At 34.3% G+C, this 25,639-nt stretch overlaps 3 protein-coding genes and 1 pseudogene across 4 annotated transcripts; 1 reads left to right on the top strand and 3 right to left on the bottom strand.

Moving 5' to 3' along the window:
* Nucleotides 1-812: 812 nt before the first annotated feature.
* LOC123202072 (ADP-ribosylation factor GTPase-activating protein AGD5-like) lies at nt 813-6,024 on the bottom strand. Its single transcript, XM_044617795.1, has 11 exons — nt 5,781-6,024; nt 5,025-5,083; nt 4,755-4,845; nt 4,121-4,175; nt 3,919-4,009; nt 3,654-3,837; nt 2,371-2,590; nt 2,028-2,206; nt 1,603-1,821; nt 1,459-1,517; nt 813-1,203 (listed from the first exon to the last, which is right to left on the bottom strand). The coding sequence occupies exons 1-11, from the start codon at nt 5,829-5,831 to the stop codon at nt 1,035-1,037; spliced, it is 1,377 nt and encodes a 458-aa protein (XP_044473730.1). The 5' UTR covers nt 5,832-6,024; the 3' UTR covers nt 813-1,034.
* Nucleotides 6,025-6,706: 682 nt separating this feature from the next.
* On the bottom strand, nt 6,707-9,847 carry LOC123202070. Its single transcript, XM_044617794.1, has 6 exons — nt 9,294-9,847; nt 8,376-8,453; nt 8,182-8,216; nt 8,025-8,080; nt 7,805-7,903; nt 6,707-7,134 (listed from the first exon to the last, which is right to left on the bottom strand). The coding sequence occupies exons 1-6, from the start codon at nt 9,714-9,716 to the stop codon at nt 7,076-7,078; spliced, it is 750 nt and encodes a 249-aa protein (XP_044473729.1). The 5' UTR covers nt 9,717-9,847; the 3' UTR covers nt 6,707-7,075.
* Nucleotides 9,848-13,445: 3,598 nt separating this feature from the next.
* On the bottom strand, nt 13,446-16,729 carry LOC123202069 (lysine-specific histone demethylase 1 homolog 2-like). 2 transcript variants are annotated; one of them, XM_044617793.1, is made up of 3 exons: nt 14,658-16,729; nt 13,803-14,509; nt 13,446-13,703 (listed from the first exon to the last, which is right to left on the bottom strand). In XM_044617793.1, exons 1-2 carry the CDS (start codon nt 16,189-16,191, stop codon nt 13,830-13,832), a joined length of 2,214 nt encoding a protein of 737 aa, XP_044473728.1. In that variant the 5' UTR covers nt 16,192-16,729; the 3' UTR covers nt 13,446-13,703; nt 13,803-13,829. The 2 variants fall into 2 exon arrangements, with proteins under 2 accessions (XP_044473728.1, XP_044473727.1); XM_044617792.1 differs by having other exon boundaries at nt 13,446-14,509.
* Nucleotides 16,730-21,724: 4,995 nt separating this feature from the next.
* LOC123202068 lies at nt 21,725-22,712 on the top strand (annotated as a pseudogene).
* The last annotated feature ends 2,927 nt before the right edge of the window (nt 22,713-25,639 follow it).

Raw genomic sequence — 25,639 nt, 5'->3', positions numbered from 1 at the left:
GCAAGAAGTAAAACCTGTTAGAAATATTTTACATAAACTTAATAAAATCATTCAAGATTAGTTCCGTAATATGTATGTATAAATTATAAAATACTGTATTAAATTTTGTGATTATAAAAATACCTAAAACCTCATACAATTTAAATCTGAAAAACCTTTAAAAATCACCCAAAATTATTATGAGTAATCTTTCGCTCCAAAAACTTCTCTTATTACGGCTTTCAATGGGTAAAGTTATAACAAATTAAGATTTGAAATAGAAACCTAATCAATTTATAAAAGATATTACTTGAACCTCCATCAAAGATCTAATAACCCAAAGATCCACAAAAAATCGTCCACTCAAAATCATAACCTTTTAAGTGTATTAAATTTCTCTTCATTGAGCACTTCAACCTATCTGTAAACTAAACTTAGACTATTAAATTATTTGATTTATTAAATAAAAAATATAATTAATGTTAACCCATATCAGAAAATTTCTACCAAAATCTTCCACCATTTAAGTCTCAAAGATTGAGATGATTGTATGAACATCTTTGACTAGTCTAAGTTCTCTATTCTACTAAGAGCAATGTGCAATGTTATATCCACTTAAAATGAATACTAATTTTGATTCTAATGATGATGTGTCAGTTTTATAATGTAATTCAAAATTAACCAATCACATTACAACACATTATCGTTAGTATACAAATAAGTACTAATTATACTTACATATAATTTTATTGTTATACTGTTTATCATTCCTAACCTCAATACTAAACAATAGTATTGGAAAGAGCTTGAATAAGTGATTAGACCAGAGAAAATCAATCCAATCAATCTAAACTCAATTTTATTTCTCTGGATACATCTACGCATACAAATGAAGACATCACCCAAATATGATGAGAAAACTGATAAATGCCTCTACAAATAGTTTACAACCCCCACTACAGGAGTAAGAAGAAAAACTTCGCAAGTGCTACTGTTTACCTGTAATATAACCATTGCGGTATCGTATGACAATGCCAGCAGTACCAAACCTCCGCTCAATGTTTGGCAAACATTCCTTGTGTTAGCGAGGAAAAATCGTAATCCTTTCCGGTTTGTGATGCTGGTGTTGATGAAGCTGGGGTTGCTGTTGGCTGCTGTTTGCTAGTTCCAGTTCCTGGTGTTGACATGCCATTAGCTGGGGTAGATTGCCCCATAGCATAAAAGCTGCAAGCAAGCATCGGTAAGAATAGTAAATATTCAGATATTGCAGAATTACATGTTAATCAGAACCCTAGCAGTTCTGCAAAACCCTCCATCTTCTCACAGGTCATAATAAATCTCTTTAAGTTGATTAATACTGCTGGTAGCCACAATGGAATTTTCTGCAGAGTTTAATCAACTAAAAGACGGTAGTTTCCTCTCCACCCAAACAGACTGTTAGATAGTCCGCTAAATTGTTATAAAGTTAAAAAATCCTACCTGGATGTTGGATATGGAACAGAACCCCCCATTTGCTGTGCTGGCGCCATGCTCATAGCCTAATTTGGTAGAAAATTTAGTACAGCAACAAATGATGATAATTAAATAACATTAATAATAGGAGAAATGTATTACGGTATCTACCTGCATAAGCTTCTGCAGCTCAGCCTGTCCCACAACTGGCATCACCATTCCAGGAATTTGGTTGCCAAAGTTTGGCACATTCTGAGTGGGTAAGTTGGCCCCATTGGACCCAGGGTTTTGAACTCCAGCTTTAGCTGCAGCGGCCATCAAAAGTGACTGATGTTGTGCCAACATAGCAAGTTGATGTTGATGCATAGCGAATGGAGACACCATATTGGACTGTATCAATTCCAAACAAGAGAGTCAAACAATGAATATTTGAAATCAAAAGGGGGTTCACTAGACAAAACAGATAAGGTAAAACTCGTAAAAAAGGGATTCTCCACACAAGTACAGGACAAATCAATAGTTTAGACAAGACATTATACAGTTGCTACAGGCAAACGATCACACTGATTGATATTCATTAAAGTTGCAGAATATACCTTTTCAAAAAGGCTCATAATGTCATTTTTCACATCTTTCTGAGGCTGTGCTGAAACTGGGGGAGTTGCAGGAGAAGGTGAATCTTTAAATAAGTCCTCAATTCCTGGGGCAGACTGGGGCATACTCTCAACTTCTCTGGTTGAATCACTTTTCTCTGCTATTGATGATTCTCCAGCAGCTGAAAATTTTAAAAGGTTCAACAACCACCATGGACAATCACAATTACCCCTCAAAAATCTAAAGGAGCAAGAAGCACATTGAAAAAATGTAGACAAGATAGTGGGGGCAGGAAAAACTGGCTAGGTGAATGGTAAAAAATTAAGGGGAAGTCTTGAGACATACACTGGAAACCTGCCCAAAGATCATCATTGGGAGAAGTATCCTCTGAGCCACTTTCACTCGGACCATCCATGGATAACATATCAAAAAGGTCAGTAGCAAAATCAACTTTAGGAGGGGGTGCTACAGGAGTAGAATTTGAGCTCTGCTTTGTTGCCTCTGCCGGCGCCACAGTTGATTCAGAATTCTGAACCACCTCTTGAGGCTTTGGAACAGGGGTGACCTGTAGGTACGTCATGTTGCACATTAATAAATCTGTCGTACCGATTTCTATATGTAAAAAAAATTAATGAATATAAGAGAGGCATCCTTTCGGAAGCATAGAGCAGAAAAGACTACAATATTGTTGTAAACCAGCCCAATCAACATAGATATCAGACAATCCCAAACTAAATAGACATGCATGAACTGGTCCATTATCACATCATAAATACTGACTCTATTAAGAAACAGTTGTTCACCAATTCACTTCATAAATATTGTCAAATGTTAGGTCAGTGTACTGTCTATGTCATGTACATGTATGCGATCCACCATCCCTAAAGGTGGCAGCAAAAAGAAGGATTTGTCCTCATGGTGAGATTCAAACTCAGAGAGAAGCATCTTCATATGAGTTTGGTAAACTTTGTATCCTTACAAAAATGCAGCTACATCAATCAATTTAATTCTGAATTAATTTAATAGAATTTGGAGTATCTATAAAAGCAACATTCCAACGCAGATTGCAAGAAAAGAATCTCCAACAAACTTGATGATAGATAGATTTTTTCATCATTGTATATGGGTGTGTGAGTAAGACTTTTAGGTACACAAAACAGAGCATATAAAAGCAATGAAAACTAGATTTACAACATATGAGGAGATTGAAAAACGAAATATTCCGAGCATATAAAATCTATCAAACCCCGCCAACAGCTAGGATCAGACATGCTTTTAAAACACAGTGCTATGAGAAGATAAAAGTCCACATCTATGGTCAATGTCCAAAAGATAGACTTAGGATCTGCATTTTGAAGAGCCAGTATAATAATAACTTTAACATATTTAGGACTCCATTAATTCACCATTCCTTCCTTTCCCATTTTCATCTGCTTATTAACATTTCTAAATTGTAACATATATTGCATATTCACTGATTTTCAAACATCTGCAGTTACTCCTATGAAGCAATACCTTCCAGAAAATCTAAAGATACATCACAAGTGGAAAATAAAAAGGAGAATGAAAAATGAAAAAAAGAGACAATAAATTGAAAACAGCAGACTAACAGAAGGTAATAAAAATACCTGTTCAGGTCCTTTAGGGGGGAGAGGAAGACTAATTCCTGTAGCAGGAACAGAAACTCTTGTACTGGGTGTTTGAACATGCTTCCTCTCTGGAAATAAGTTTTCAGAATTGCTGGTGTATGCATGCCCAATGGGAGGTGGTTTTGGCTGTCCATCTCGAGCAACCCATCTTTTCTCTTCGTACCTGTAAGAAAATTCAATTATAAGAGAGAGAATGTAAACCAGTAGCCAAATGAACTGAGGTTACAATTAATTGAAGACATACTTAGCACGAATGAAATTCTCAATTCCAACTCTGTCATAGTTGGGGGGTAGCTCAGCCTCCCAGTAACTGTTTGCTTTCTCGTTTCCCATTGCTGTATAGATAATATAAGCCATTGTCATATTTAGCAGCTAATTTTAATTCAATCTTATAATAAACCATATCAACTAGAAAGAAAAGTTTGTAACCTAACAAACAAGCTTACATTGAATGAATGCAACCTGCTCCGGCAGCCAGGTGTCCAGGGTGGCAGATCGAACCTGAAGCAGAACCATAATAAAAGATAAATGCCCTCACAATGTAACTGGTTTTCCACTAACTACAGTATTACAGAGAATTGAGATATAAATTTATAGGTCAACTTTGCCATTGGTAGCCAAATATGATGTCTCAATCATTACAAAACAAGCTTAAATGGAAATCAATAGAAATTATTTCGTGGCCCAGAAAAAACTGAATTATACTGACAGCTAAAAAAGACAAATCCACAGGCAACAGCCAAAATTACACCTTGTACTGCATGAAAGTTACTGATTTATAGCTGAATGACCTGGAGTCACAATAGTTGAATGCTCATAAGCATTAGTGGTAAATATATAAAATAGGATATGCTTATCATTACCCAGATCACTATAACCCAAATAGGACTAAAGAAATTCAACTAAAAATATGCTGACAATTCATGAAATTTTTTCTTACTGCTAACAAACAGCAGGCAATATAATTAGTATACAGACAACTATATCCAGAAGTTAGTTAAAGCAGCCTCAACTCCTTCCATAAAACTAAAATACTTTTTAAGAAAAAAAGAATCACTAATTTGAAGAACAGAACATTACCTTTGAAATGTGTACCCCAAGACTTCTGTGTATTCCAGAACATTGCATGCAAATAAAGATACCTAAATTCACACTAGCCCATCTTGGACCTCTGCATTTCAATCAAATAACTTTTAGCAAGTAATCTGATATAAAAAGTAATGAGATAATGGGAAACTACGGATTCATGAAAGAAGAAATCAGAAGATCCATTGTTATTAAGTCAATTTCTATTTAGTTCTTCATTATTACAATATCCATATCATCTCTTCAATTCCTGTAGAGACATACTTGGCTTTGCAGTCAGCACATTCCCTATTCTCTGGCAATTTAAGAAGTCCTTCCAAAATCTGCATTCAAGTGAAATTTAGGAAAAATAAGAATTTGCAGACAAAGAAACAAAGGCAGGGGGATCAACAACACTAAAAATCTGTAACTCTGAAACTTAAAATGGAAAAATAATCAAAATTTTAATTCCCGCAGCACATAAATGAAACTCCATGATAAAATACGGTTAAAAAATAATTCTACCTTAATTCACCTAGATGCCACCAATCTACATACAATTATCCTCACTAACCCGATCCCTCCAGATTTCACAAGCAGTAACCAAAATCCAATAGGTAAAGCACTATATGATAACGCATCATTGCACAAAATCAACGGCAGTATCAATTAAGCAAATTATTAAGAACCTTAAATAATCAAACATATACAAATACAAATTTAGTAGGAATCTCCAATAAGCTCAGAGTTCTTCAAATCTATACATTGAATCTCAATTACACAATCACTATTCAATAGCTGCAGTTATATCATTTATCGAAAAATAAGATCAAATCAGAATGCTGGATAAATCAATAAACAAAAACAAACAATTAATATAAAATAATGAATCAAGAAATAAAATCGATATAAAATTAGAGATAAAACGCATAATTACGGTACAAACGACAGAGATCAAGACATGCGAGATAGGTATAGAGAAAATTGAATCTGGACAAACAGAAAGCGGCAAATGAGGTGAGAAAAAAGAACAAAAAAAACCTTTCTGTGCCGAGCGTTGAGCTCTTTAGAGACGTTTGCCTTCTCATTCATGGTGACGAAACAAAGAATCGGAACTTGATAGAACGAAATAAAATGAAAATTTGAAAGCGACGAGAGGGCAAGCTCGTCTTTTCACTTCCGTCCCCTCTCGTTCTCTCTGATTATAGGAAAAAGGAGAGAACGAGAAAAATAAAAAGAATCAAAGAAAGAAAGACTCTCTGCTCCGCCTACTTTGACCTTTTATTTAAAATAAAAATATGTATTTATACAGATAGGTATATTTTATTTTCGATTTTTAAAATTTTTTTCCCTTCCTTTTTTTTGGGTAAAATATTTTTATTGGCGTTATACGTGTCAGCAGAGTTGGTGGCGATGGTGCTGGTGAAATGATTGCTTATTTTTCTATGCGACACGTGTAAAAGGCTGAATTCCTGTACGGACGGGATCATAGAAACATTTTACTCAATGTCAGAGTGAAATTTGTTTTAAATGTTTATTAGCCCGAATTTAAAAGTGTGAGTTAAATATTTTTAAATTTGAATATATATATTTTAAAGATATTTAACTTTTTAAATTTATAAACCTAAAAAATTTCAATAAAAATTAATTAAAAATTCATTTTAATTAAAATAATATTATTTTAATTAATTTTTTATACGATAATAATATCGAATCAAGTTTATAACTCAATTCGAATCAAATTTAAACTTAAACCATACTCAACCTCAAATCTCTTTAAGCAAATCAAGTTCAAACAACTTTAAAAGGAATTTAATTCAATTTGAGCCAACTCAAGCACTCATTGCTCAAGCCTTAAAATCCTTCAGATTGTTTCCCAAACCATATATGATCATTGAATCTCCATTATTTATTAGGTATTTCCATGTGCAGAAGAAAAGATTTCAAGGAACAAAACCATGAACAGATTAACCAAAATTCTTTTGACCAGCTCTTTCCCAGTGAAGTCTATTATTTTACATCAAGCCCTAATTACATTTCAAAATGTCTCATGAATTCTAACTACAAGTAGATACAGAAAAGATATGATTTATGAAGAAAGCTATCAAACTCTTGATATACAACGACATGCTACAGAGTATCAATGTCGAAACTTTCGGATACATTTCCAGTGTCAATTTGTCCGCCCGTCATCTTCGCAAAGTTGTTTGCGCGTCTTCAGTTCACTATAACCAATTATGTAAGAGCACCTGAGACACTTCAATCCCCACACCTAATGCCTTTCTCAATCAACGATCATTTCCAAATATAAACTACAGGACTAAAGCGATCAGCTGTCACTCTGCATCTTTGATTTCTGCTTCAACATCAACAATGGCTTTAGAAGATTCCTTTCCTGCAGAACCATCGCAACAAATCAGATGCAAAGAATCATTTTGCAAAGTAACAAGTGTATATGAGCAATAATAAGTTGTGCATAGCAATGGCTTCCATTTGCACATGTTATGATCCCAAGTGCAAGACATGAGACTCGGATCTCACAATGAGAAGTATAGACTTCTAATGTCAGATTTATATGACTTTGAACTATCCAATCTCAATAACTAACTTTTAAAGTGTGGTTCTCTCAAGGTTCATATCATTTCATATTAAAAACATCACTATGTCTTCAAGCTACAATCATGTAATGCGGGTAGTGATATCAATATTGCAGTAGTAGCCTGGGGCTAGCAAGGAGTTAACATATAACCAACTGGCGAGGGCACTGGAGCTGTTAAGCGTAGTGGTATGTTAGGATCCCAAGTGAAAGGTATGAGACTTGGATTCTATCATAGAAAGTATGAGCTTCTAACGTCAATCTCAATAATTAGTTTTTAAGGTGTGACTTTCTCAAGAATCATGTCAGCATAAGATACATATAAATTTGTATTCTAATTCAACTTATTATAAGTGAGGGTGCTCATTAATGCCTTAGATCCCACCTTTTATCGAACCATCAAATGCAGAAATATATATTGAATTATCTTAATCACATCAGATCATGAACAAGAGCTTCAGGAATAAACCTTTCTTAGAACTAGGAAAGAATTCGCTGAATGCTTCTCCAAATGTTGTAGATTCATTTGTGAACCTCACAGATTCGCGAACAAACTTGTCATCCACAACTGAAATTCACAGAAGATATAGTTCAACATAAAGATATTTCACTGCAAAAGGAAATATAGAAAAGTTCTTGCATTCTTCTGAATTTCCCCAAATCTTGTAAACCTAAAAATCAAGTTTCACCTGAGAAAGGTTGACTGCAGTAGGGGCACAACTGCAATTCATCATTCAGTGTAGATCTGCAACAGAACCACATTAATTTCAAGGTTAGACAACTTGTAGCACGAAACAAGCCCATAAAACTCTCACATATTGGTATGGAGCAAATGGAATTTCTTACTTGAATATCTGAAAGTCATTTCCGCAGTTTGGGCACTGAAAATATCCCATATAGTGACATGTTGAGGGGAAAAAAGAAATTAGTAATACATCAATAAATCTAGCCCATAAAAAAAAAAAGGTTTACGATGTCCGTAAAATCAGTGGGAGCAAAAGTAAAAATGTAACAAGGAACCAAAATTAAAGAAGCCTTACAGTGCCCTGCACCATATCTTGACCTGCCCACCAGAGAAAAGCTCCCAAGCCCACAATAGGAACAAGCACCACAATTAGCTGCGGGAGAAGAAAAGGCATCATTGCAGTTGATTGAACTATATGTATTGTTGTCAATTTCAACAGGTAAATATCAAAGACAGGGCTTAAACCTTAAACCAAAAATCAAGCAGCAGCAAAGCTGGACAAATGATTAATGCTATATCAAGTATAAGTAAGTGTATTCTAAAACAAAAAATTAAGCAAAGCTATGTGTATCCATTTTTAAATACACAAACAAGTACATATGTGATATGACATTATGTGATTGATTATTATTTTATCCTTAATTCAAAATCACTAATCACTTGATAACACACATCAAAGATGTACTGATTTGTATATTCAAAGTGTATACGTATAGTTTTATTGCAAAAAAAATATACCGTATGAAGGTTGTATATCTTTTTTCACACCTGAGTGACAACAAAGAACATCTAATTAATCTAGGACTCAAGTCACCTTTTCTATCAACTAAGTGATGCTTAAGGTAGAAAGTTACAGTTTGGTGAACATATGAATTTAAAGGAATCAGACCAAGTTGATCAAATACCAACCGAACCCTCAGACTTCAGAACCTTGAGCAAAGTAACAACAAAAGATAATAACAGCTAATTGGCAATAGAAGAATGCCTAAATTGCATGCTAATTAACAACTACACAACAAAGTAATGAAGAAACAAATGCTCCAATTTCGGAAATTAAAAGAAGAAAATGTCAAAGCTAAGCTGAGACTACATAAGCTCGGCAATGGGAGCTAATTTTGCATCTACAAACAAACACAAACATGTATAAATATACTAATAAACATATGTATAGATACACATGGAATTGAAGGTTAAAGGGAAAAGCAGGGCATACCCAAATGGAGACGATAGCATCCAAAACCCAACCAAGCTGTCCGGTCATAGAAAGATAAGTTAATAAAATAGCCAAAGCAAGATTACCCAAAATCCTTGCATTTGCATTATTATCTCCACCACCATCACCACCACCACCGCTGCCAAACCCAAAACCCTGATTAAACCTCACCAAAACCATTCTTTTCTTCCTCTTCAACCCCTCCTCTTTCATCAATATTCCATCTTTGCCCTTTCCCACTCCCAAATAACACCAACATCTTTCCTCACCTAAAGCTCTCAACTTGTAGCTGCTTTGATGAAAAGAAGCAAACTTTGTCCTTGGTAGCGAGCAACAAGGAATGGGTTTCCTGCAGAAATGACTATGCCATAGTGAAGTGGTAAAGACTGAGAGATTTACGGAGAACTTCAGAAGTGTTGTCATGGCAAAGTCGATAAATTTACAAAAAATAAAAAATAAAAATCTGAAGTTAAGGCTTCGGATTTGTACTGTTTATCGGTTGTCTCATAGCTTGATGATAAACCCAGATAGAATTTTCAGTCTTTGATTATATAGGTTCTAGCTCTCAATATCTCGTTTTAGATATATTGAGTTCCCAGTAGCCCGTGGGAGTGTGCCACGTGTCTGCGAACTTGCTAGATTAAAAATTAGCAGTTCATCTATCACAGACTTTTTACTCTCTTGTCAATTCAACGATTTTGAATTAAAACGAGGTTAAAATACCATTCCTCATCCAAAGTTGAGTGGAATAACAAATTTTTATTTTTTAATTTTTAAAAATTTAAAAAATTATTTATTTTATTAAAATTGACAATTAAAATTAGAGATAAAAATATTATTTGATAAAATAATTTAAAAAAACTAAAAATTTATAATTTCTTCTTAACTCAATGTTTAAAAAGTGATTGAATCTCTTATAGGGTTTTTTTTAAATACTCACCTCAATCCCACTTGACGATCAGTATTCACTATATCTTTCTCCTCTACTAGAGATCAGAACATGCATTTTCATCGGATGAAGATGCATGTTATTGCCTTTTCGTCGAATGAAGATGATTCATCTTTATCTAACTAAAAATCGACATGTTTTTGCCCAAGAAGAGGACTCTGGGAAGGTTGGTAGTCAAAGATGGTTATCAGAGAAGGGAAAATAAAACCCTAGGAGGGATTTAATCACTTTTTAAACCTTGGGTTAGGGGAAAATTTTTTTACTTTTTTTAAAAATAATTTTATTAAATAATATTTTTACCTCTAATCTTATTAGTAAATTTTAATATATGAATAGGTATTTGAGTTTTTTAAAGTTAATAAATGAAAATTTACCATTTCACTAAACCTTAGGTAAAAAATAATCCTTTGCAATAAAAATATAAAATATGAATATTTTGTATGAAATATATCTCTTTGCGGATATTTAAGACAATGGTAACTTTTTTTACTTAAAAATGTAGTGAAAATTATATGAGCCGATATTGTTAAAAAACAATTAAATAAAGAATTAAGGTAATTTTGAAAAGTTTTACCTAATTCCAACTCATCATCATGCTGCGAGTCACCTTGCCTAATCTAAGCTTGTGCACATATCAATGGCACAAAGGATAGAAAGTAAAGAATTATGAAAGTTTGAAAACTCTCAAACTCCAAAAGAAGATTCTGAAACAACCGACGGAATGGGAATGACTAAAATATATCTAGCCGTAATTTCAAGAGGAAGGTACTTCGAAGAATTGAGCTTCCACCATGTTAAAATGTCAAGGTTTTTTGTTCATCTCTCTCATCATTTGTGTTACGATGAAGTTTTTCTTCCAAATATATATCAAGCACTGTTCCACTCAAAGAAGTTTTTTCATCTTTATTGAAACATCGAAATTCTTTACAAACTCTTGGTTTTCAAATATAAGTAGAAGAGGAAGAGTTCCTCTCATTCGATTTTCTTTGATCGGAACACACAGAGGTATTTTTGCAAAATATTAACGAAATAATCTATATAACCAATCTTCCATAATCGTCATTTTTACGACTACTTCATATGATGATTTTGAATTAAAATTTAAATAAATATCTAATCATATAGTGATATGTCATTATTTATATTACTTTATTTAATTCTAAAATAGTAGAAAATTTGTTTATTAAATTTCTAAACATCACTAATTTGATTGACAATGTGCAAAATGCTAATGAATGATAGTGTATATCACCTTTCTAGTAAAATGTTATATAATTCTAATAATAAATTATTATATAACCCTCTACTCATAAAATATTTTATATCATAAAGTGTCATATATACCCAAATGACATCAAATATCCTATAATCTTTAATAGAGGTGTCAATTGTCAGTCTAGTTTGGCTTGAAACTCAAGAAAACTATCAAATGATATACAGATTCATGTGTCATCATCTAACCCTTTTATTTAAATTTCTGGTGATTTCTATATCAAGAAACCACCAGAGAGGGAGAGAGATGGTGGGAAGACCAACCAATAGCTTTCCTAAAGTGGTCGTTGGAAAGTAGTTATTAGAAAAAAAATAAATCTTTAAAAATATATATATATAACTTTTCAAATTTTAGATATAAAAAATTGTTAGAATTTTAAATTTAAAGAAAAAAAGTTATGTTTTTTAAAAATATTTTTAGTTAAATAATAATCTTATTCTTAATCTTAATAATAAATTTTAATAGATAAATGAATATTTAAATTCTTAAAAATTAACATACGAGAACCTTTTCACTGATCCTTGGGTGAGAAATGGTCCTCTGGCCTTTAATTAATTTCCTTTTCATGGTTGCATATAAATATATATCTTAAGTTTATTTTTGTTGTTCTTAGCATCATACATGATTGTTTCATTAAACCAATCCCAACTAGTAATAATTGGATTCCCCTAATTTGATTGGATGATCGATTGGACTTGGGAACAATTTAGCTTAGGAACTCTGATTCTAGTGCTATCTTCATTTGATTTCTGACCTGGAGTAGATTTGGACCAGTTAGTATCATGGAGGCACATTAAAAATAATAAAAGGGGGAAGGACTATTTCCCACCTAACTTTTGATGTATTTTTAAAATGTTACTCATGGCTGATGAAAATCCACTTTTCCTACCTATGAGCTGTTAAAATGGATGATATCTGATTGCATAAAGATAAAATATCCATTTTACCATTGTTAGATGAAATGACAAAAATACCCCTCAATTTAATCTTCCAAAATTGATGTGAGGGTTTTACCATTCACCCCTCTTAGGTTTTAGAAACTAACATTTTCACCTTACCTAAAGTTTTTAAACTTTAAAAACTAACATTTTCACTCCCAAACCTAGGGTTTCTATATTTTTCAAATTACAACCGCCTCCCATAATTTTCAAAACTAGCATTTCACTCCCATTCTTTAACTTCATCTCCCGATGTCTTCTCCGGCGTCGTCACCGGCCTCCTCCTTCCCCTGGTGCGACGACGGTGGTGCGACGAAGAGACTCGTCATCTAGATTTGGGAGATCGGTTTCAAACTTTGCTCGTCGTCTAGATCTGGGAGATCGCTCGACGAAGGTCTCTCTTCTTCTCTCTTCGTCACTCGTCGCGTCTGGACAACGCGACGACGAAGGACGACAAAGCGTTGTCCTTCATCTGTTCTTCCAGATCTGGATGACGCTTCGTCATCCAGATCTGGGCGACGAAAGGTCATCCTTCATCGTCCTTTGTAATCGGAGATGAGAGATCGGTCAAATGCGTCAACCGTCGGTGGTGGCCAGAGAAGGAAGCAAACGCCAGGGGTGAAATCTAAACTTTTTAAACTTTGAGAATTGGTTAGTTATTAGTTTTTAAAACCTGGAGGGGGGAAACGGTAAAATTTTAAAATTTTAAGGTTTTAAATAGAAAATGACGATTTTGCCCCTATTCCTAATTGAAAAATTAGACAACAGTTTGCTCATGGATGGGAAAAATAGATTTTCATCTACCGTGAGTAACATTTTGAAAATGCATCAAAAGTTAGGTGGGAAATAGTCCTCCCATAATAAAACTATAACTATCCACTTTAAAAATATATTTGATATATTATCAAATAATTAAATAATTTTAAATTAATAATAAAATAATATTTAATCATATGATAATATATTATATATATATACACCATTGAAAATACATAAAAATGTAATATGAATTTGCCAGGTCAAGAAGTCCCAAAAATTACAATAATTTCCAACAATGAAGTTTGAGCTACAACCAGTCTGTCACTACAAAGCTATATGATGGACCATTTAACAAACTGGTCACTCTCAAGGCCTGAAGTCTTCTACAACAAACATATGGATGAGCTTTCCCAGTCAAACTCCAAGGAACTTATCTCTCTCCAAGTTAATGAATAACCTAACTGGATCAATTATATACAAAAAATTTGCACCTGAGAAGGGAAAGGCACACCAACTTTCAGAATCTTTTTTATGGAGCCTATGCATACATTACTAGACTCTCATACTGAAGTGATAAGTATCCGAATTACCTAAAATCATGTCTACATGGCAAGCTGTTATACAACAGAAATGCGGTTTCGGCCCCTGCCTTTTCTTGCACTAGCAATATTAGCAATTAAAGAGTTATGAGTGCTTATTAAGGCGCTAGATCCCATTAGCTTCAACCCAAGATTATTAATCAGATAGGAAAGCTGACTTTCATCCTGTTGCAGCTCATATGCCTGCTCACGAGATAACACTGTGTACAGCTGCAATGGCTGGTCAATGTTCTCCACAATCTTTCTAGAATCCGCTCTTGCACTATCAAATGTAACTCTCATTAGCCCCATGGATTTTGGGTCTTCTGTTAAAGGATTGAATACAAACATGTAATTTGCAAAAGCTGAATCAGGTCTCCTGAACAGATCTACCAGCATATCGTGGCTTGATCCAACATTCCTTTGAACAGACCTCCTAAAACTATTATTCATACATCTTGAGGCTCGCAAAATGCGTGAAGCTTCTCTTAAGCCACTCAAATAGGCTCCATGCATGGTGGCTGGATATTGCCTAGTTGTGGCCTCTCCAGCAAAGAACAGCCGGCTTCCCACACTCTCAGCAAGTATATCATAATCACTACCAGATGACTGTACCCTAATATGAGAGTATGAACCATAGGCAAAGGGATCATTTCCCCACCTTGTACATATTGTTTGTATGGGATTAGGCACATCAATGCCTTTTGGTTTATATATACCTGCAAAAAAGAGACTAACTTACTCAGAAGCTAGATTTAAGGAAGCATTTTATATGAAGGATGAAGAACACGTACAGGACACGTGTTAAAGAAAGGCAGGAAATTGCAAGGTGCATAATCACCAGTAATTGATGATACTTCTTAGTACCTCTAAGTACACTTAAAACACGATGGAGTAAAGTGGATGGATCTGTGCTTTCAAAACTTTGTGCAGCTTCTCCAGCCACCAGCGCAATTAATACTGGACCTCCAGAAACAGTATGGTAACCATAGAACAAAAAGAATTCTCCACGTCTACTGCTATGTTCATTTAGACATCCAAATGTGTCTAGTTCTTCCCCCCAAAATACATGCGGGAAAACCATGGCAACTTTATTTAGGAGTCCAAAACCCAATCGCTCAATTGCTGCAAGCTTTCTCTGAGGTAACTCTGGTTCAAATTTTATTGTCCCTTTCTTCAGAACTCCAAGAGGCACAGTACATAGGACTATATCTGCTTGAAACACTTGGTCACCTGCAATCACCTCAACCCCTTCATTTCCATATCTTATGGTATTGACAGTCTTTTCATAGAATATGGGAACTCCATCACATAATGCTTTTATCAGTCTCCCATTCCCTCCAGCAAGAAAACAGTGGTCTCCCCCCATTTCATAAGGATCATCCTGATCCCAATAGGCAGCTGACAGATATGAGAGACATCCAGCATTTGCATATTCCAAATTAGCAAGGTGCCAATCAAGAAGCCTCCTTTCATCATTACTTCTAGCCACAGTGTATAGTTGCCTGAGTGTCTCCAAAACTGAACCCAGAGAAACATCATTTGCCAATCCACCCATTAATTTTCTCAGTTCCATGACTTTGTCAAGCAACTTGTTGAAGATAAATTCAATCTTGGTATCAATTTCCTCAGCAACTGGTGCTCCATCCGGATTGTACAAAGGACACTTATCCCTAACTTTATGAAGGGGAATAGAAAGTTGCCTGGCCAAAACCCCAAGCGGGTTAGCATGAAGTCCAGTTATGACACTACCACCAAGATCTGCAGCTGCATATTTACCCTTCTTACCCATCTTCTGTGTATAAACTCTACCTCCAGGCCGACTCCTACCCTCTAAAATAACAACCCTGAAACCAAATGACATAAGCTGCCTGGCTGCCGCTAACCCAGCTAATCCAGCACCAACAATTATCACAGTTCCTTCATTTACTTCCTCAGGCATATATGCTGTAAATGACGGTGAAACCCCGAAATTGATATACCCATTATAGAGAAGAAAATCATAAGCCGAGCTTATCAAATGTTCATACTCATTACTAACAGTTTCCTTTATCTGCCCTTTTGTAAGCCACAATCTAACATTACTTCTCCACCTGGCAAGAATATGATTCCTCACAACAATGTAATCATTCTGCTCTTTCCCACCTACTACTCTTACTACTCCAGCCTTAATTTCGTCTTCAAGCAAAGCATCAATTGGAAACCCCAAAGATAATGCTATCATAGCCTCAGTTTCAGTCTCCTTCTCCAAATCCTCCTTAGTTCTATTTTTTTTCTTTGATATACCACCTATATGCTTCTCTATCAGCTCATCCATTAAATTTTCATTGTAACTTCGCGGACCTACTTTCTTCCTCAATGTCCTCTTTGAAACCGAACCATCTGAGATCAGGGTTTCCATTGTTGTACTCACCCACAGGCCCCAACTCTCTTAACAAAAGATTGTTAAACTCTTCCCACAACAACAATCTCACAAACTCACCAGAAACAAACTACTCGTTCTTCCAAATTCTACTCATACATCAGCTCAAAACTAAACATAGCCAAAAAGGGCATTCACTTTCTTGAAAATTCTACTAAAGATCCTCAAATAACCTATACATATACTTCACACTACAATCCTTCTTCATCGCAAAAAGAAACAAGCATTACGCATATTCAACAAAACCAAATTTTCTTTTTTCACTCAACATTGATCTTGCATCAAACAACACAATTTTAAGCAAATTACATAAAACTAAAAACAGCTACCAAGTTAAACCTAAAATTGAATTGAACATATAATTAAACAACCATGAATGGAAACAGGAAGTGAAATAGAAGCGTTGAATCACCTTGAAGTGTCGGATTTCGGAAATGAATTAGTTAGATCAGTCATTTGTGATTTAGGGTTTCTGCTCTGGTGTGACCTCAAAAGGCGTAGAAATAAGTTGATGCGCGGAATTAGAAATTTGATTGGAGGGAACTTCTGTAGATTTGGGCTTTTTTTTAATAGGCCCATGAGATCCACCAATCTCTAAGTTCACTGTTTTCTGCTTTGAAAATTGAAATACATATTGTTGAGGAAGAATCTGCCAAGGTGAGGTTAATCAAGTAATTACATTTAAACAACTGTCCAACAAAACTTGAAAGGGCCTGCCTTGCTTCTACAGAAACACCATTTCAGTTAGGCCAAAGGACTTTTCTCACCAAATGTATTATGTTTTCTCAAGTTTTTACCTCTTATATTTGAAAATCTCATTTATTTACCTATGAGTTATTAAAGTTAATAGAACTCTAACATCTTAAAATTTTATATTTCCCCCTCTTAAACTTTAAAAATTAACCATTTCACCTCTAGGCCAAATTTTAAAAAATAACTTTTCCCCCATAGGGTTTAGTTTTTAAACTTCGACGTTATCATCAGCGGCTTTTCCCTCCCAACTTTTCATCTCCCTCTAGCAATCTCTCTCCTCTTACCTAGATCTCCGATTGAAGCCAAAAAGATAAAGACGAAGATCTCTTCTTCATCTAGGCGGTCAGGCGTTCAGATGAGAGGAGAGAGATCGTCAGAAAGAGAGGAAGTGGGAGAGGTCGCCAGTGATGACACTGAAGTTTGAAAACTAAACCCTATGAGAGAAATGTCATTTTTTAAAACTTACTCTAGGAGAGAAATAATTAGTTTTTAGGGTTTAGAGAGAAAAAAGAAAATAAAATTTAAGTTTATTTTTAATATTACATATAAAAAAATGATTTTACATTTAAAACTAACAGATTTAACCACTCATAGATGAGAAAATGAGATTTTTAAAAATAAGAAACGAGAACTTAAGAAAACATGATATTTTGGGTGGGCATAAGTCTTTTAGCCTTTCAGTTAAAAAGAAGGTTAAAGGACTATTTCCCATCCAAACTATGCTGAATTCTTAAAGTTCTCCTTGTTAATTTTGAAAATCTCATTTACCCACCTATGACTGTTTAAATTCGTTAATTTTAAGGGTAAAATCGTCATTTTATATTTAATATTAAAAATAAACTTAAATATGATTTCATTTCCTAAATTTAAAAAACTAACTTTTCTCTCTTAAGCTAAGTTTGAAAAGATCACATTCCCCCCTAGGGTTTAGTTTCAAAATCTGTTCAGTTTCTTCGATGCCATCGCCGGTCGTCTCTCCCTTTAGATGGTTTCTCTTTCTCCGACAGCCCACCTCAACTCTACTCCAACCCATTTGGCGTCGAGAGACATTGTCTTGGAAGAGAAATCGTCTTCTTAAACAAAGATGAGATGACTTGTCTCTCTTTGGGAAGACGATCGTCTTCCCAGACAACGAAAATGAGATCGATTGATCTTGTCTTCGTCATTTGGGAAGACGATATCTCCTGACATCGGATGGGTTGAGATAAAGTTGAGGTAGGCCGTCGGAGAAACAGAAACCATCGAGAGGGAGAGACGATCGGCGATGACATCGGAGAAACTAAACAGGTTTTGAAACTAAACCCTAGGGGGGAAATATGATCTTTTCAAACTTAGCTTAGGGGATAAACGTTAGTTTTAAACTTTTATGAGGGAAATGAGATTAAATTTTCAGGAGTTAGAGTTCTGTTAAATTTAACCGGTCACGAGTGGGTAAATGGTATTTTTAAAATTAATAGAGAGAACTTTAAGAATTTAAGAATTTAAGAATTTAAGAATTTAAAGTTTATTTTTAATATTACATATAAAATAACGATTTTACATTTAAAACTAACAGATTTAACCACTCATAGATGAGAAAATGAGATTTTCAAAAATAAAAAATGAGAACTTAAGAAAACATGATATTTTGGGTGGGTATAAGTCTTTTCGCCTTTCAGTTAAAAAGAAGGCTAAAAGACTATTTCCCACCCAAACTATGTTTAATTCTCAAAATTTTTTCCGTTAACTTTGAAAATCTCATTTACCCACCTATGACCGTTTAAATTTGTTAATTTTAAAGATAAAATCGTTGTTTTATATTTAATATTAAAAATAAGCTTCAATATGATTTCATTTCCCCCCCCTAAATTTAAAAAACTAACTTTTCTCCCTTAAGCTAAGTTTGAAAAGATCACATTCCCCCCCTAGGGTTTAGTTTCAAAATCTGTTCAGTTTCTTTGACGCCATCGCCGACCGTCTCTCCCTCTAGACGGTTTCTCTTCCTCTAACAGCCCACCTCAACTCCACCCCAACCCATTTAGCGTCGAAAGACATCGTTTGGGAAAAGAAATCATCTTCCCAAACGAAGATGAGATGACTCGTCTCCCTTTGGGAAAATGATCGTCTTCCCAGACAATGAAAATGAGATCGATTGATCTTGTCTTCGTCATTTGGGAAGACGATGTCTCTTAACGTCGATGGGTTGGGATGAAGTTGAGGTGGGCCGTTGGAGGAAGAGAAACCATCGGGAGGGAGATACGATCGGCGATGGCATCAGAGAAACTGAACGGGTTTTGAAACTAAACCCTAGAGGAAAAAATATGATCTTTTCAAACTTAGCTTAGGGGATAAAAGTTAGGTTTTAAACTTTTAGGAGGGAAATATGATTAAATTTTTAGAGGTTAGAGTTCTGTTAAATTTAACCGATCATAGGTAGGTAAATAATATTTTTAAAATTAACAGAGATAATTTTAAGAATTTAGCATAGTTTAGGTGAAAAATAGCCCTTTGGCCTAAAAAGAATTTAATTTTAAGATGTCAGTTTCGTGTTTAAAATGTTATTTTTTTTCACTTAAACTGTACTTGGATGTCTTCTTTCCTTTCTTCCTCACCAAAAGAAGAGCCCAACTTTTCTCTTTGGACACTCATCGTCCCATAAAAGCAAAGCCGTATTGAGCCGGAACACTTTCTTACTCGGCAATGTCAACATTCACCACTGTTTTCTGGCTACGTCTACATTAAATTTGCTCTCCGAAGGCATAAAAGTTCACCAATGAACACCCTGTCCTTGGCGGCATCCTTCTAAGCAGCAAATCTAATACTCAACTTTTTTGTCTACTTACAATCAATAAAGTTGCTCATTAAACATTTTACATGGTCAAAATATAGTTAAAAAGATAGTTTACTTTTAGGATGCAATTGATATTTAGAATATTATTAAATAAAAATTATTATTATATTTAATAAAATTTAATAAAAATTAATAGATATAATAAATAATAATTATGTTTAGTTAAAAAATAAATCAATACTAAAATATTATTTTATTTAAATGTTAATAGTTATAATTATTCTAAAATATTTTTTATATTATTTATTATATTAATTGAAAATATGACTATCTTTGAGACTATCTTTAGTAAAGGTATAAAATCAAGATTACCTTGATAATTTTTTAATACTTATAATAAAAGTGATATAATATTATTATTAATAATAAAATATTATCAAAATATTTTATTATTATTATAAATAAAAAATAATATAAAAAATAAAAATTATATTACCAAAGCTTTAATACTATTAACCCATCACAACCTTAGTTTTCTGCTTTGTTAAGTTCTCAAAATGAAAGAACAAGAGAATCACAAAAGCTACATTGCAAGTTACTGGGATTATTCAGGGTTAATAATTTTAGGCATCACACAAAAGACACGATATTGGATGTGATATATCATAACCCATATGCTATATGATTCCCAAAGAAATGATTTACGTAAATTTTTTTTAGTAACCAGAGACCTCGTTTATATTGTTAGATGGATAAACTCAAGATACAGTAAATTAAGTCAGCGGCTCAAACCTAGATATTTTTCCAGAAAGTTTTAATGTTCTACTATATTTCTTAACCATTACGGTTGATTTGTCCGAATTCCAAACTAAGCATTAAATATTCAATACAATTCTGCAAATTGCAACAATTGCTTTAGCCTTGTTAAGTTTACATTTAAATATTCAATTTCCCAATCTTCTTCCAGTTGCCTGGAAGGTAGGCAAATTTAGCTCTGTCAAGGCAACAATAATCACCAGTGACAGTACTCTGTATGTACCCTTCTAAATAAAGAAATAGCATGTGAATTTATATTTTTTCACCACCAAGCACTCTGTAATTTAGAACTTAGCAAGCCCATGTTTCTGCTTAAATTTCGAGTAATGAAAAGTATGGAGACCTTCAGAATCAGCTTCTTAGTAATCTTTGCGATAGTTTTGGTTTTAGGTGTTGCACAAGTTTCAGAGGCGGTGGGTATTTTTGCCTGCACATACCCAACAAGTCATTGCTATGGCAAGAAAATAGAGTGCCCATATGAATGCCCCTACACTTCCTCCTCAGACCCAACGGCTAAAGTTTGCCATGTGAATTGCTATTCACCCCTTTGCCAAGCTCAGTGCAAACGCAAGTTCACAATTAACAAAACATGATTTAACATAATGGTTTAGGAAACACAAAAACGCCCAAAACTGGTACGAAACCTTTCAAGGGCATTTCAAAAATATAAAAAATTTCGTGAAAAAAGAAAGTTTCTTTTTCCTTATTTTTTTAATCGATTAAAAATCAATTTTATGTTTCACTCTCCTTCACAATTTTAAATTCTAACTCTGGTTTCGTCTCCTCTCCTCTCTGACATTCGAAGTTTTTCTCTTTTTCGATATGTTAAAACTCATCTCTAATTTCTTAAACTGTCGGTCAACGTTTGAAAAATCAGTTTTGTCATATTTGATATATAATATTTATGTAGTTGTTGGTTGATAGTCCAAGCTGGTTGGATGCACGCTTTATTTTTACTAAAAAGTTATTTGATTTTTCTAAAGAAATGTAGCTTCTTGTATTTTTCATCAAATTTGTATTTATATATAAAAAAAAATCCTATAATTTTCATAATTATATGTTTCCCACGTTTACATTTTCTATATTTTTAAAAAAACATGTTTCAATATTTTCATTTCCGCATTTCCACATTTCAGTGTTTCCATTTCGTGCTACATAGATAATGGTGTTTGGTGATATTGTTTTGGTATTAATTTTATGTTTTTGTTTTCTGCAGACAAGAAAGGTAACTGTGACAGCCCAGGATCTGCTTGCTATGATCCTCGTTTCATTGGTGGTGATGGCATTGTCTTCTACTTTCATGGCAAGAGCAATGAGCATTTCAGCCCGGTTTCTGATCCCAATATGCAAATCAATGGCCGTTTTATTGGACACCGCCCAGCCAGCCGCAGCAGGGACTTTACCTGGATTCAGGCCCTGGGAATCCTTTTCAAATCCCACAAATTCTCTCTGGAGGCCACCAAGGCCGCTGAATGGGACAGTGAAGTTGACCATATCAAGTTCTCCTACAATGGCCAAGACTTAGACATACCAGAAGGTCCCCAATCCGTCTGGCACTCGGAAATGAAATCAAAGTGGAAAGAGTTTCAGGCAAGAAGAGTGCCATTCTCTCCCTGAAGGAAACAGCTGAAATTCTAATCAATTTGGTGCCAATTACCAAAGAAGATGATAGAATCCACAAGTACCATATTCCAGCTGATGACTGCTTTGCTCACTTGGAGGCTCAGTTCAGATTCTTCAACCTGTCCGCAAAGGTTGATGGGTTTGTCAGAAGGATTGACAGGCCCAATTTCGAAAACCCGGCAAAGCCTGGTGTGGCAATGGCAGTTTTAGGAGATGAAGAGAAGTATAAAACTGAATCCCTTTTCTCCACAGATCGCAGTACTTGTGTGTTTGCAGAAGAAAGCACTGGTTCAGGCCAATTGATGGAGTTTGGCACCTCGATTGCACCCGCAGGTCCTCTACAGGATATGGAATTGTTTGCAGGAAATGAGTGCTGAAAGAAGTTGCTTGTTCTGGAAGTAAATTGAAGTTTTAGCTTCATTACTGGAATAATTTTGCACTGATTGCCAAAAGAAATAACATTTCGTGACATTGTGTACTGCCGTTTATTGTGCTATGTAATAATCTTGATATGTTCCAATTTGAGTTATCAGCTGTTTCAAGACAACTAGGGGGTCTCTAGAATCCCCATTGAATTATTTGAAAAGGACCATTCTGCCCACTTGCAATCTTGCTTGCAATCGTCGGGGGCTTCTCAATAATGTGCATAACAAACCTTTTCTCATCTCTTCTCTTTTTATAAAAATGGCAATTTGACTTTAAAAATATGATTTCTGATGCGTCCAATTTCATACGAGAAAAGAGATTTTTTGATATAAGTAGGAATGTAAATTGGACAAAAACAATCTTCGAAAGCAGAGATAAGAACAAATATATCTTTATTTCATATATATATTTCTAAAGTATATTTTGGAAAATATCCATTATATTTTTAATTATTTACCACGATATCATTACTATGATAATTTTTAAGCATGAGAGACAAGGAGGGGGTAGAGAAGGGGAGGAGATAGGGAGAGAACAATTTCCTGTATAAAAGGATAAAATTCCTTGTAATCCTTGTAGTAAGGACAGAAATGTGTCCTATCTTGCTAGGATAAGGACATGGATTGTCATCCCCGCCCCTCTCATTGCCATCTCTCTACTCTTCTGATCCAAGGTGAAGATTATCACCCCTCGTGTTTTGGAAAGTAAGTTGGGATCCAAAGGTCCAAAAATAATTAGCACCCTACCATTTCAAGAAGAAACATTTACCCCCTTATTTGTAATGGACACCATTAAACGTAAAACGTTTCGAGAAGAAATATTTCACTTAATGTAATTTCTTTTTTTAATAGAATATTATATATATATACTTATATATAAATAATGATATATTATTATATAATTAAGTATTATTTTATTTTTAATTTAAAATTATTTAATTATATAATAATATATTATTATTTATATATAAATTTTTATATATTATTTATATATGTAATTTTATTATTTGTTTTTTGTCATGACAATAACCAGCCGGCCATGTTCAACATTGGACATTCCAGGAATGCTCATTTTTCCTAACTTTCTTTTTTATCATGACAATTACCAGCTGGTCATGGTCAACATTGGACATTCCAGGAAGGCTCATTTTTCCTAACATTCTTAATTACTAAGGCTTTTAATTGGACCACCCAATCACAAATCTCTAGAAGGTCAGATAAAAACTTGGTGGCTGTATAGGAGAAATTTCCGTATAATTTCCTAAGAAACAGAAAGAAGAAATTATTGTGTAGTAACAGCAGCTGAATTACAGAAGAAATTTCCTTATACATTCCAAACAATGGAGAATAGCATATTTTCCAGCAGGAGAACGACAATTTTTCACAAGGGGCTTCTCTCTTTGATATTTTCCTACCCACCAGAGTTAAAAACAATTGTTCACTCATCATAATTTAAGGGATTAATAAAATTAATAAAATTTTAAAATAAAAAATTTAAATTTAAATTTTTATTATATTTATAAATTTTGGTTTAATCAATACAATGATTGTGATGGAATCATTGTGTTATAAGGCTTATCCGTCTGACCAAAATATTTGGGCAAATTGCCCAACAGAAGCTGTCTCTCTCATGTGGGCTGCTTCGAAAGATGAGAGCTGCACTTTGTTGACTTTCAGCACTTACAATTTTCTCTGTTTTTTTCGAACTAGGAATTTCAATTGAATCGGAGCATTATTTTCGGCATCAAGTTAATTATATTACGTAAAATAAATTCTGAATCTAATAATTAATTTTAAAATTTAATCTTTTATGTTGATAGAAAAGATATGAACCACATTCTCTTATAGAGTCTTCTTTTAATCACTCAAATTCCCTGTTCGGGTTCCTGCAGTTATAATTCATTTGCCCTAGTGTTGTAATTTACTGTACATGTTCATAAAATCACAGCCTGCTGATTTGTTATCAGTGAAGTGAGAAAGAACAAGTGAGGTATGGCAGAAATTGCAGTTAATTTCGGCTTACAGACATTGGGTTCCTTGCTTAAAGAAGAGATCCAGTTGCTCGGAAGAGCAGAACCAGAAGTTAAAGACATGAAAAAAAGGGAGTTGGAAAGCATCAGAGCTTTCCTCAAAGATGTGGACGCAAGAGCAGCAGCGGAAGAGGAAGGAGAAAGCAGTGAAGGTTACTTAATTTGGGTAAAACAAGTGAGGGAAGAAGATTTTCGCATTGAAGATGTCATTGATGAGTTCTCTTTCGCTGTGGCAAAATTTCATCATGGCAGTGGCCCTCTTGCTGTTGTTCGTAAAATCAATCGTTCCCCCAGAGAACAGAAGCTGCGGCGTCGAGTCGTCAAGGAGATCCAGGATATCAAATCATCACTTGCTCAAATTAAACAGAGTGCAGAAAGCTATCAGCCGTTGAGGCTCATCGGTCCAGGATCAAGCAGTGAAACAACATATGGTCAGCATGACTCCCGAGTTTGTTCCCGATTTATCCAAGACGATCATGTTGTGGGCATTGATTCTGGAAGAAAGACACTGATCGATCTCTTGGTTAAAGGAACACTGAAGTTAAGGTTGGAAAATGATTAAATATAAACCATGTTAGGAAGGAAAAAAGCTGTACAGAAAAGATGATTCTCATTGTAGTATATAGAGAGTGACTGATATAGTTATTAATATGGCCAAACGACTATTTCCCACCCAAGGTTTGACGTTTTCTCAAATACCCACCCGTTAACTATGAAAACACCAAAAGCCCACCCATCAGTGGTTAACTTTGACAGTTTCCGTCAGAAAAAAGGGTAAATGACTGTTTTACCCTTTTCAATTGAAATGACAAAAATGTCCTGCATGCCAAATGACGTAATTACCCTTTTCACTAAAATGACCTAAAAACCCTTAAATAAAAAGACCAAAATGCCCTCTCAATTAATTAACCAATTTTTCATATTCCATAATTTAACCAGCAACTTCCATGGCCTGAAAACAATGCATCATTTCAGTTTGAATTACAGATTTTCGGTTGGAACTGCCTTTG

Source organism: Mangifera indica, chromosome 18, assembly GCF_011075055.1.
Source record: "Mangifera indica cultivar Alphonso chromosome 18, CATAS_Mindica_2.1, whole genome shotgun sequence".
Taxonomy (NCBI): Eukaryota; Viridiplantae; Streptophyta; class Magnoliopsida; order Sapindales; family Anacardiaceae; genus Mangifera; species Mangifera indica.
Note: the sequence above shows the minus strand (reverse complement) of the source record. Positions and strands in the feature narration are given on the sequence as shown.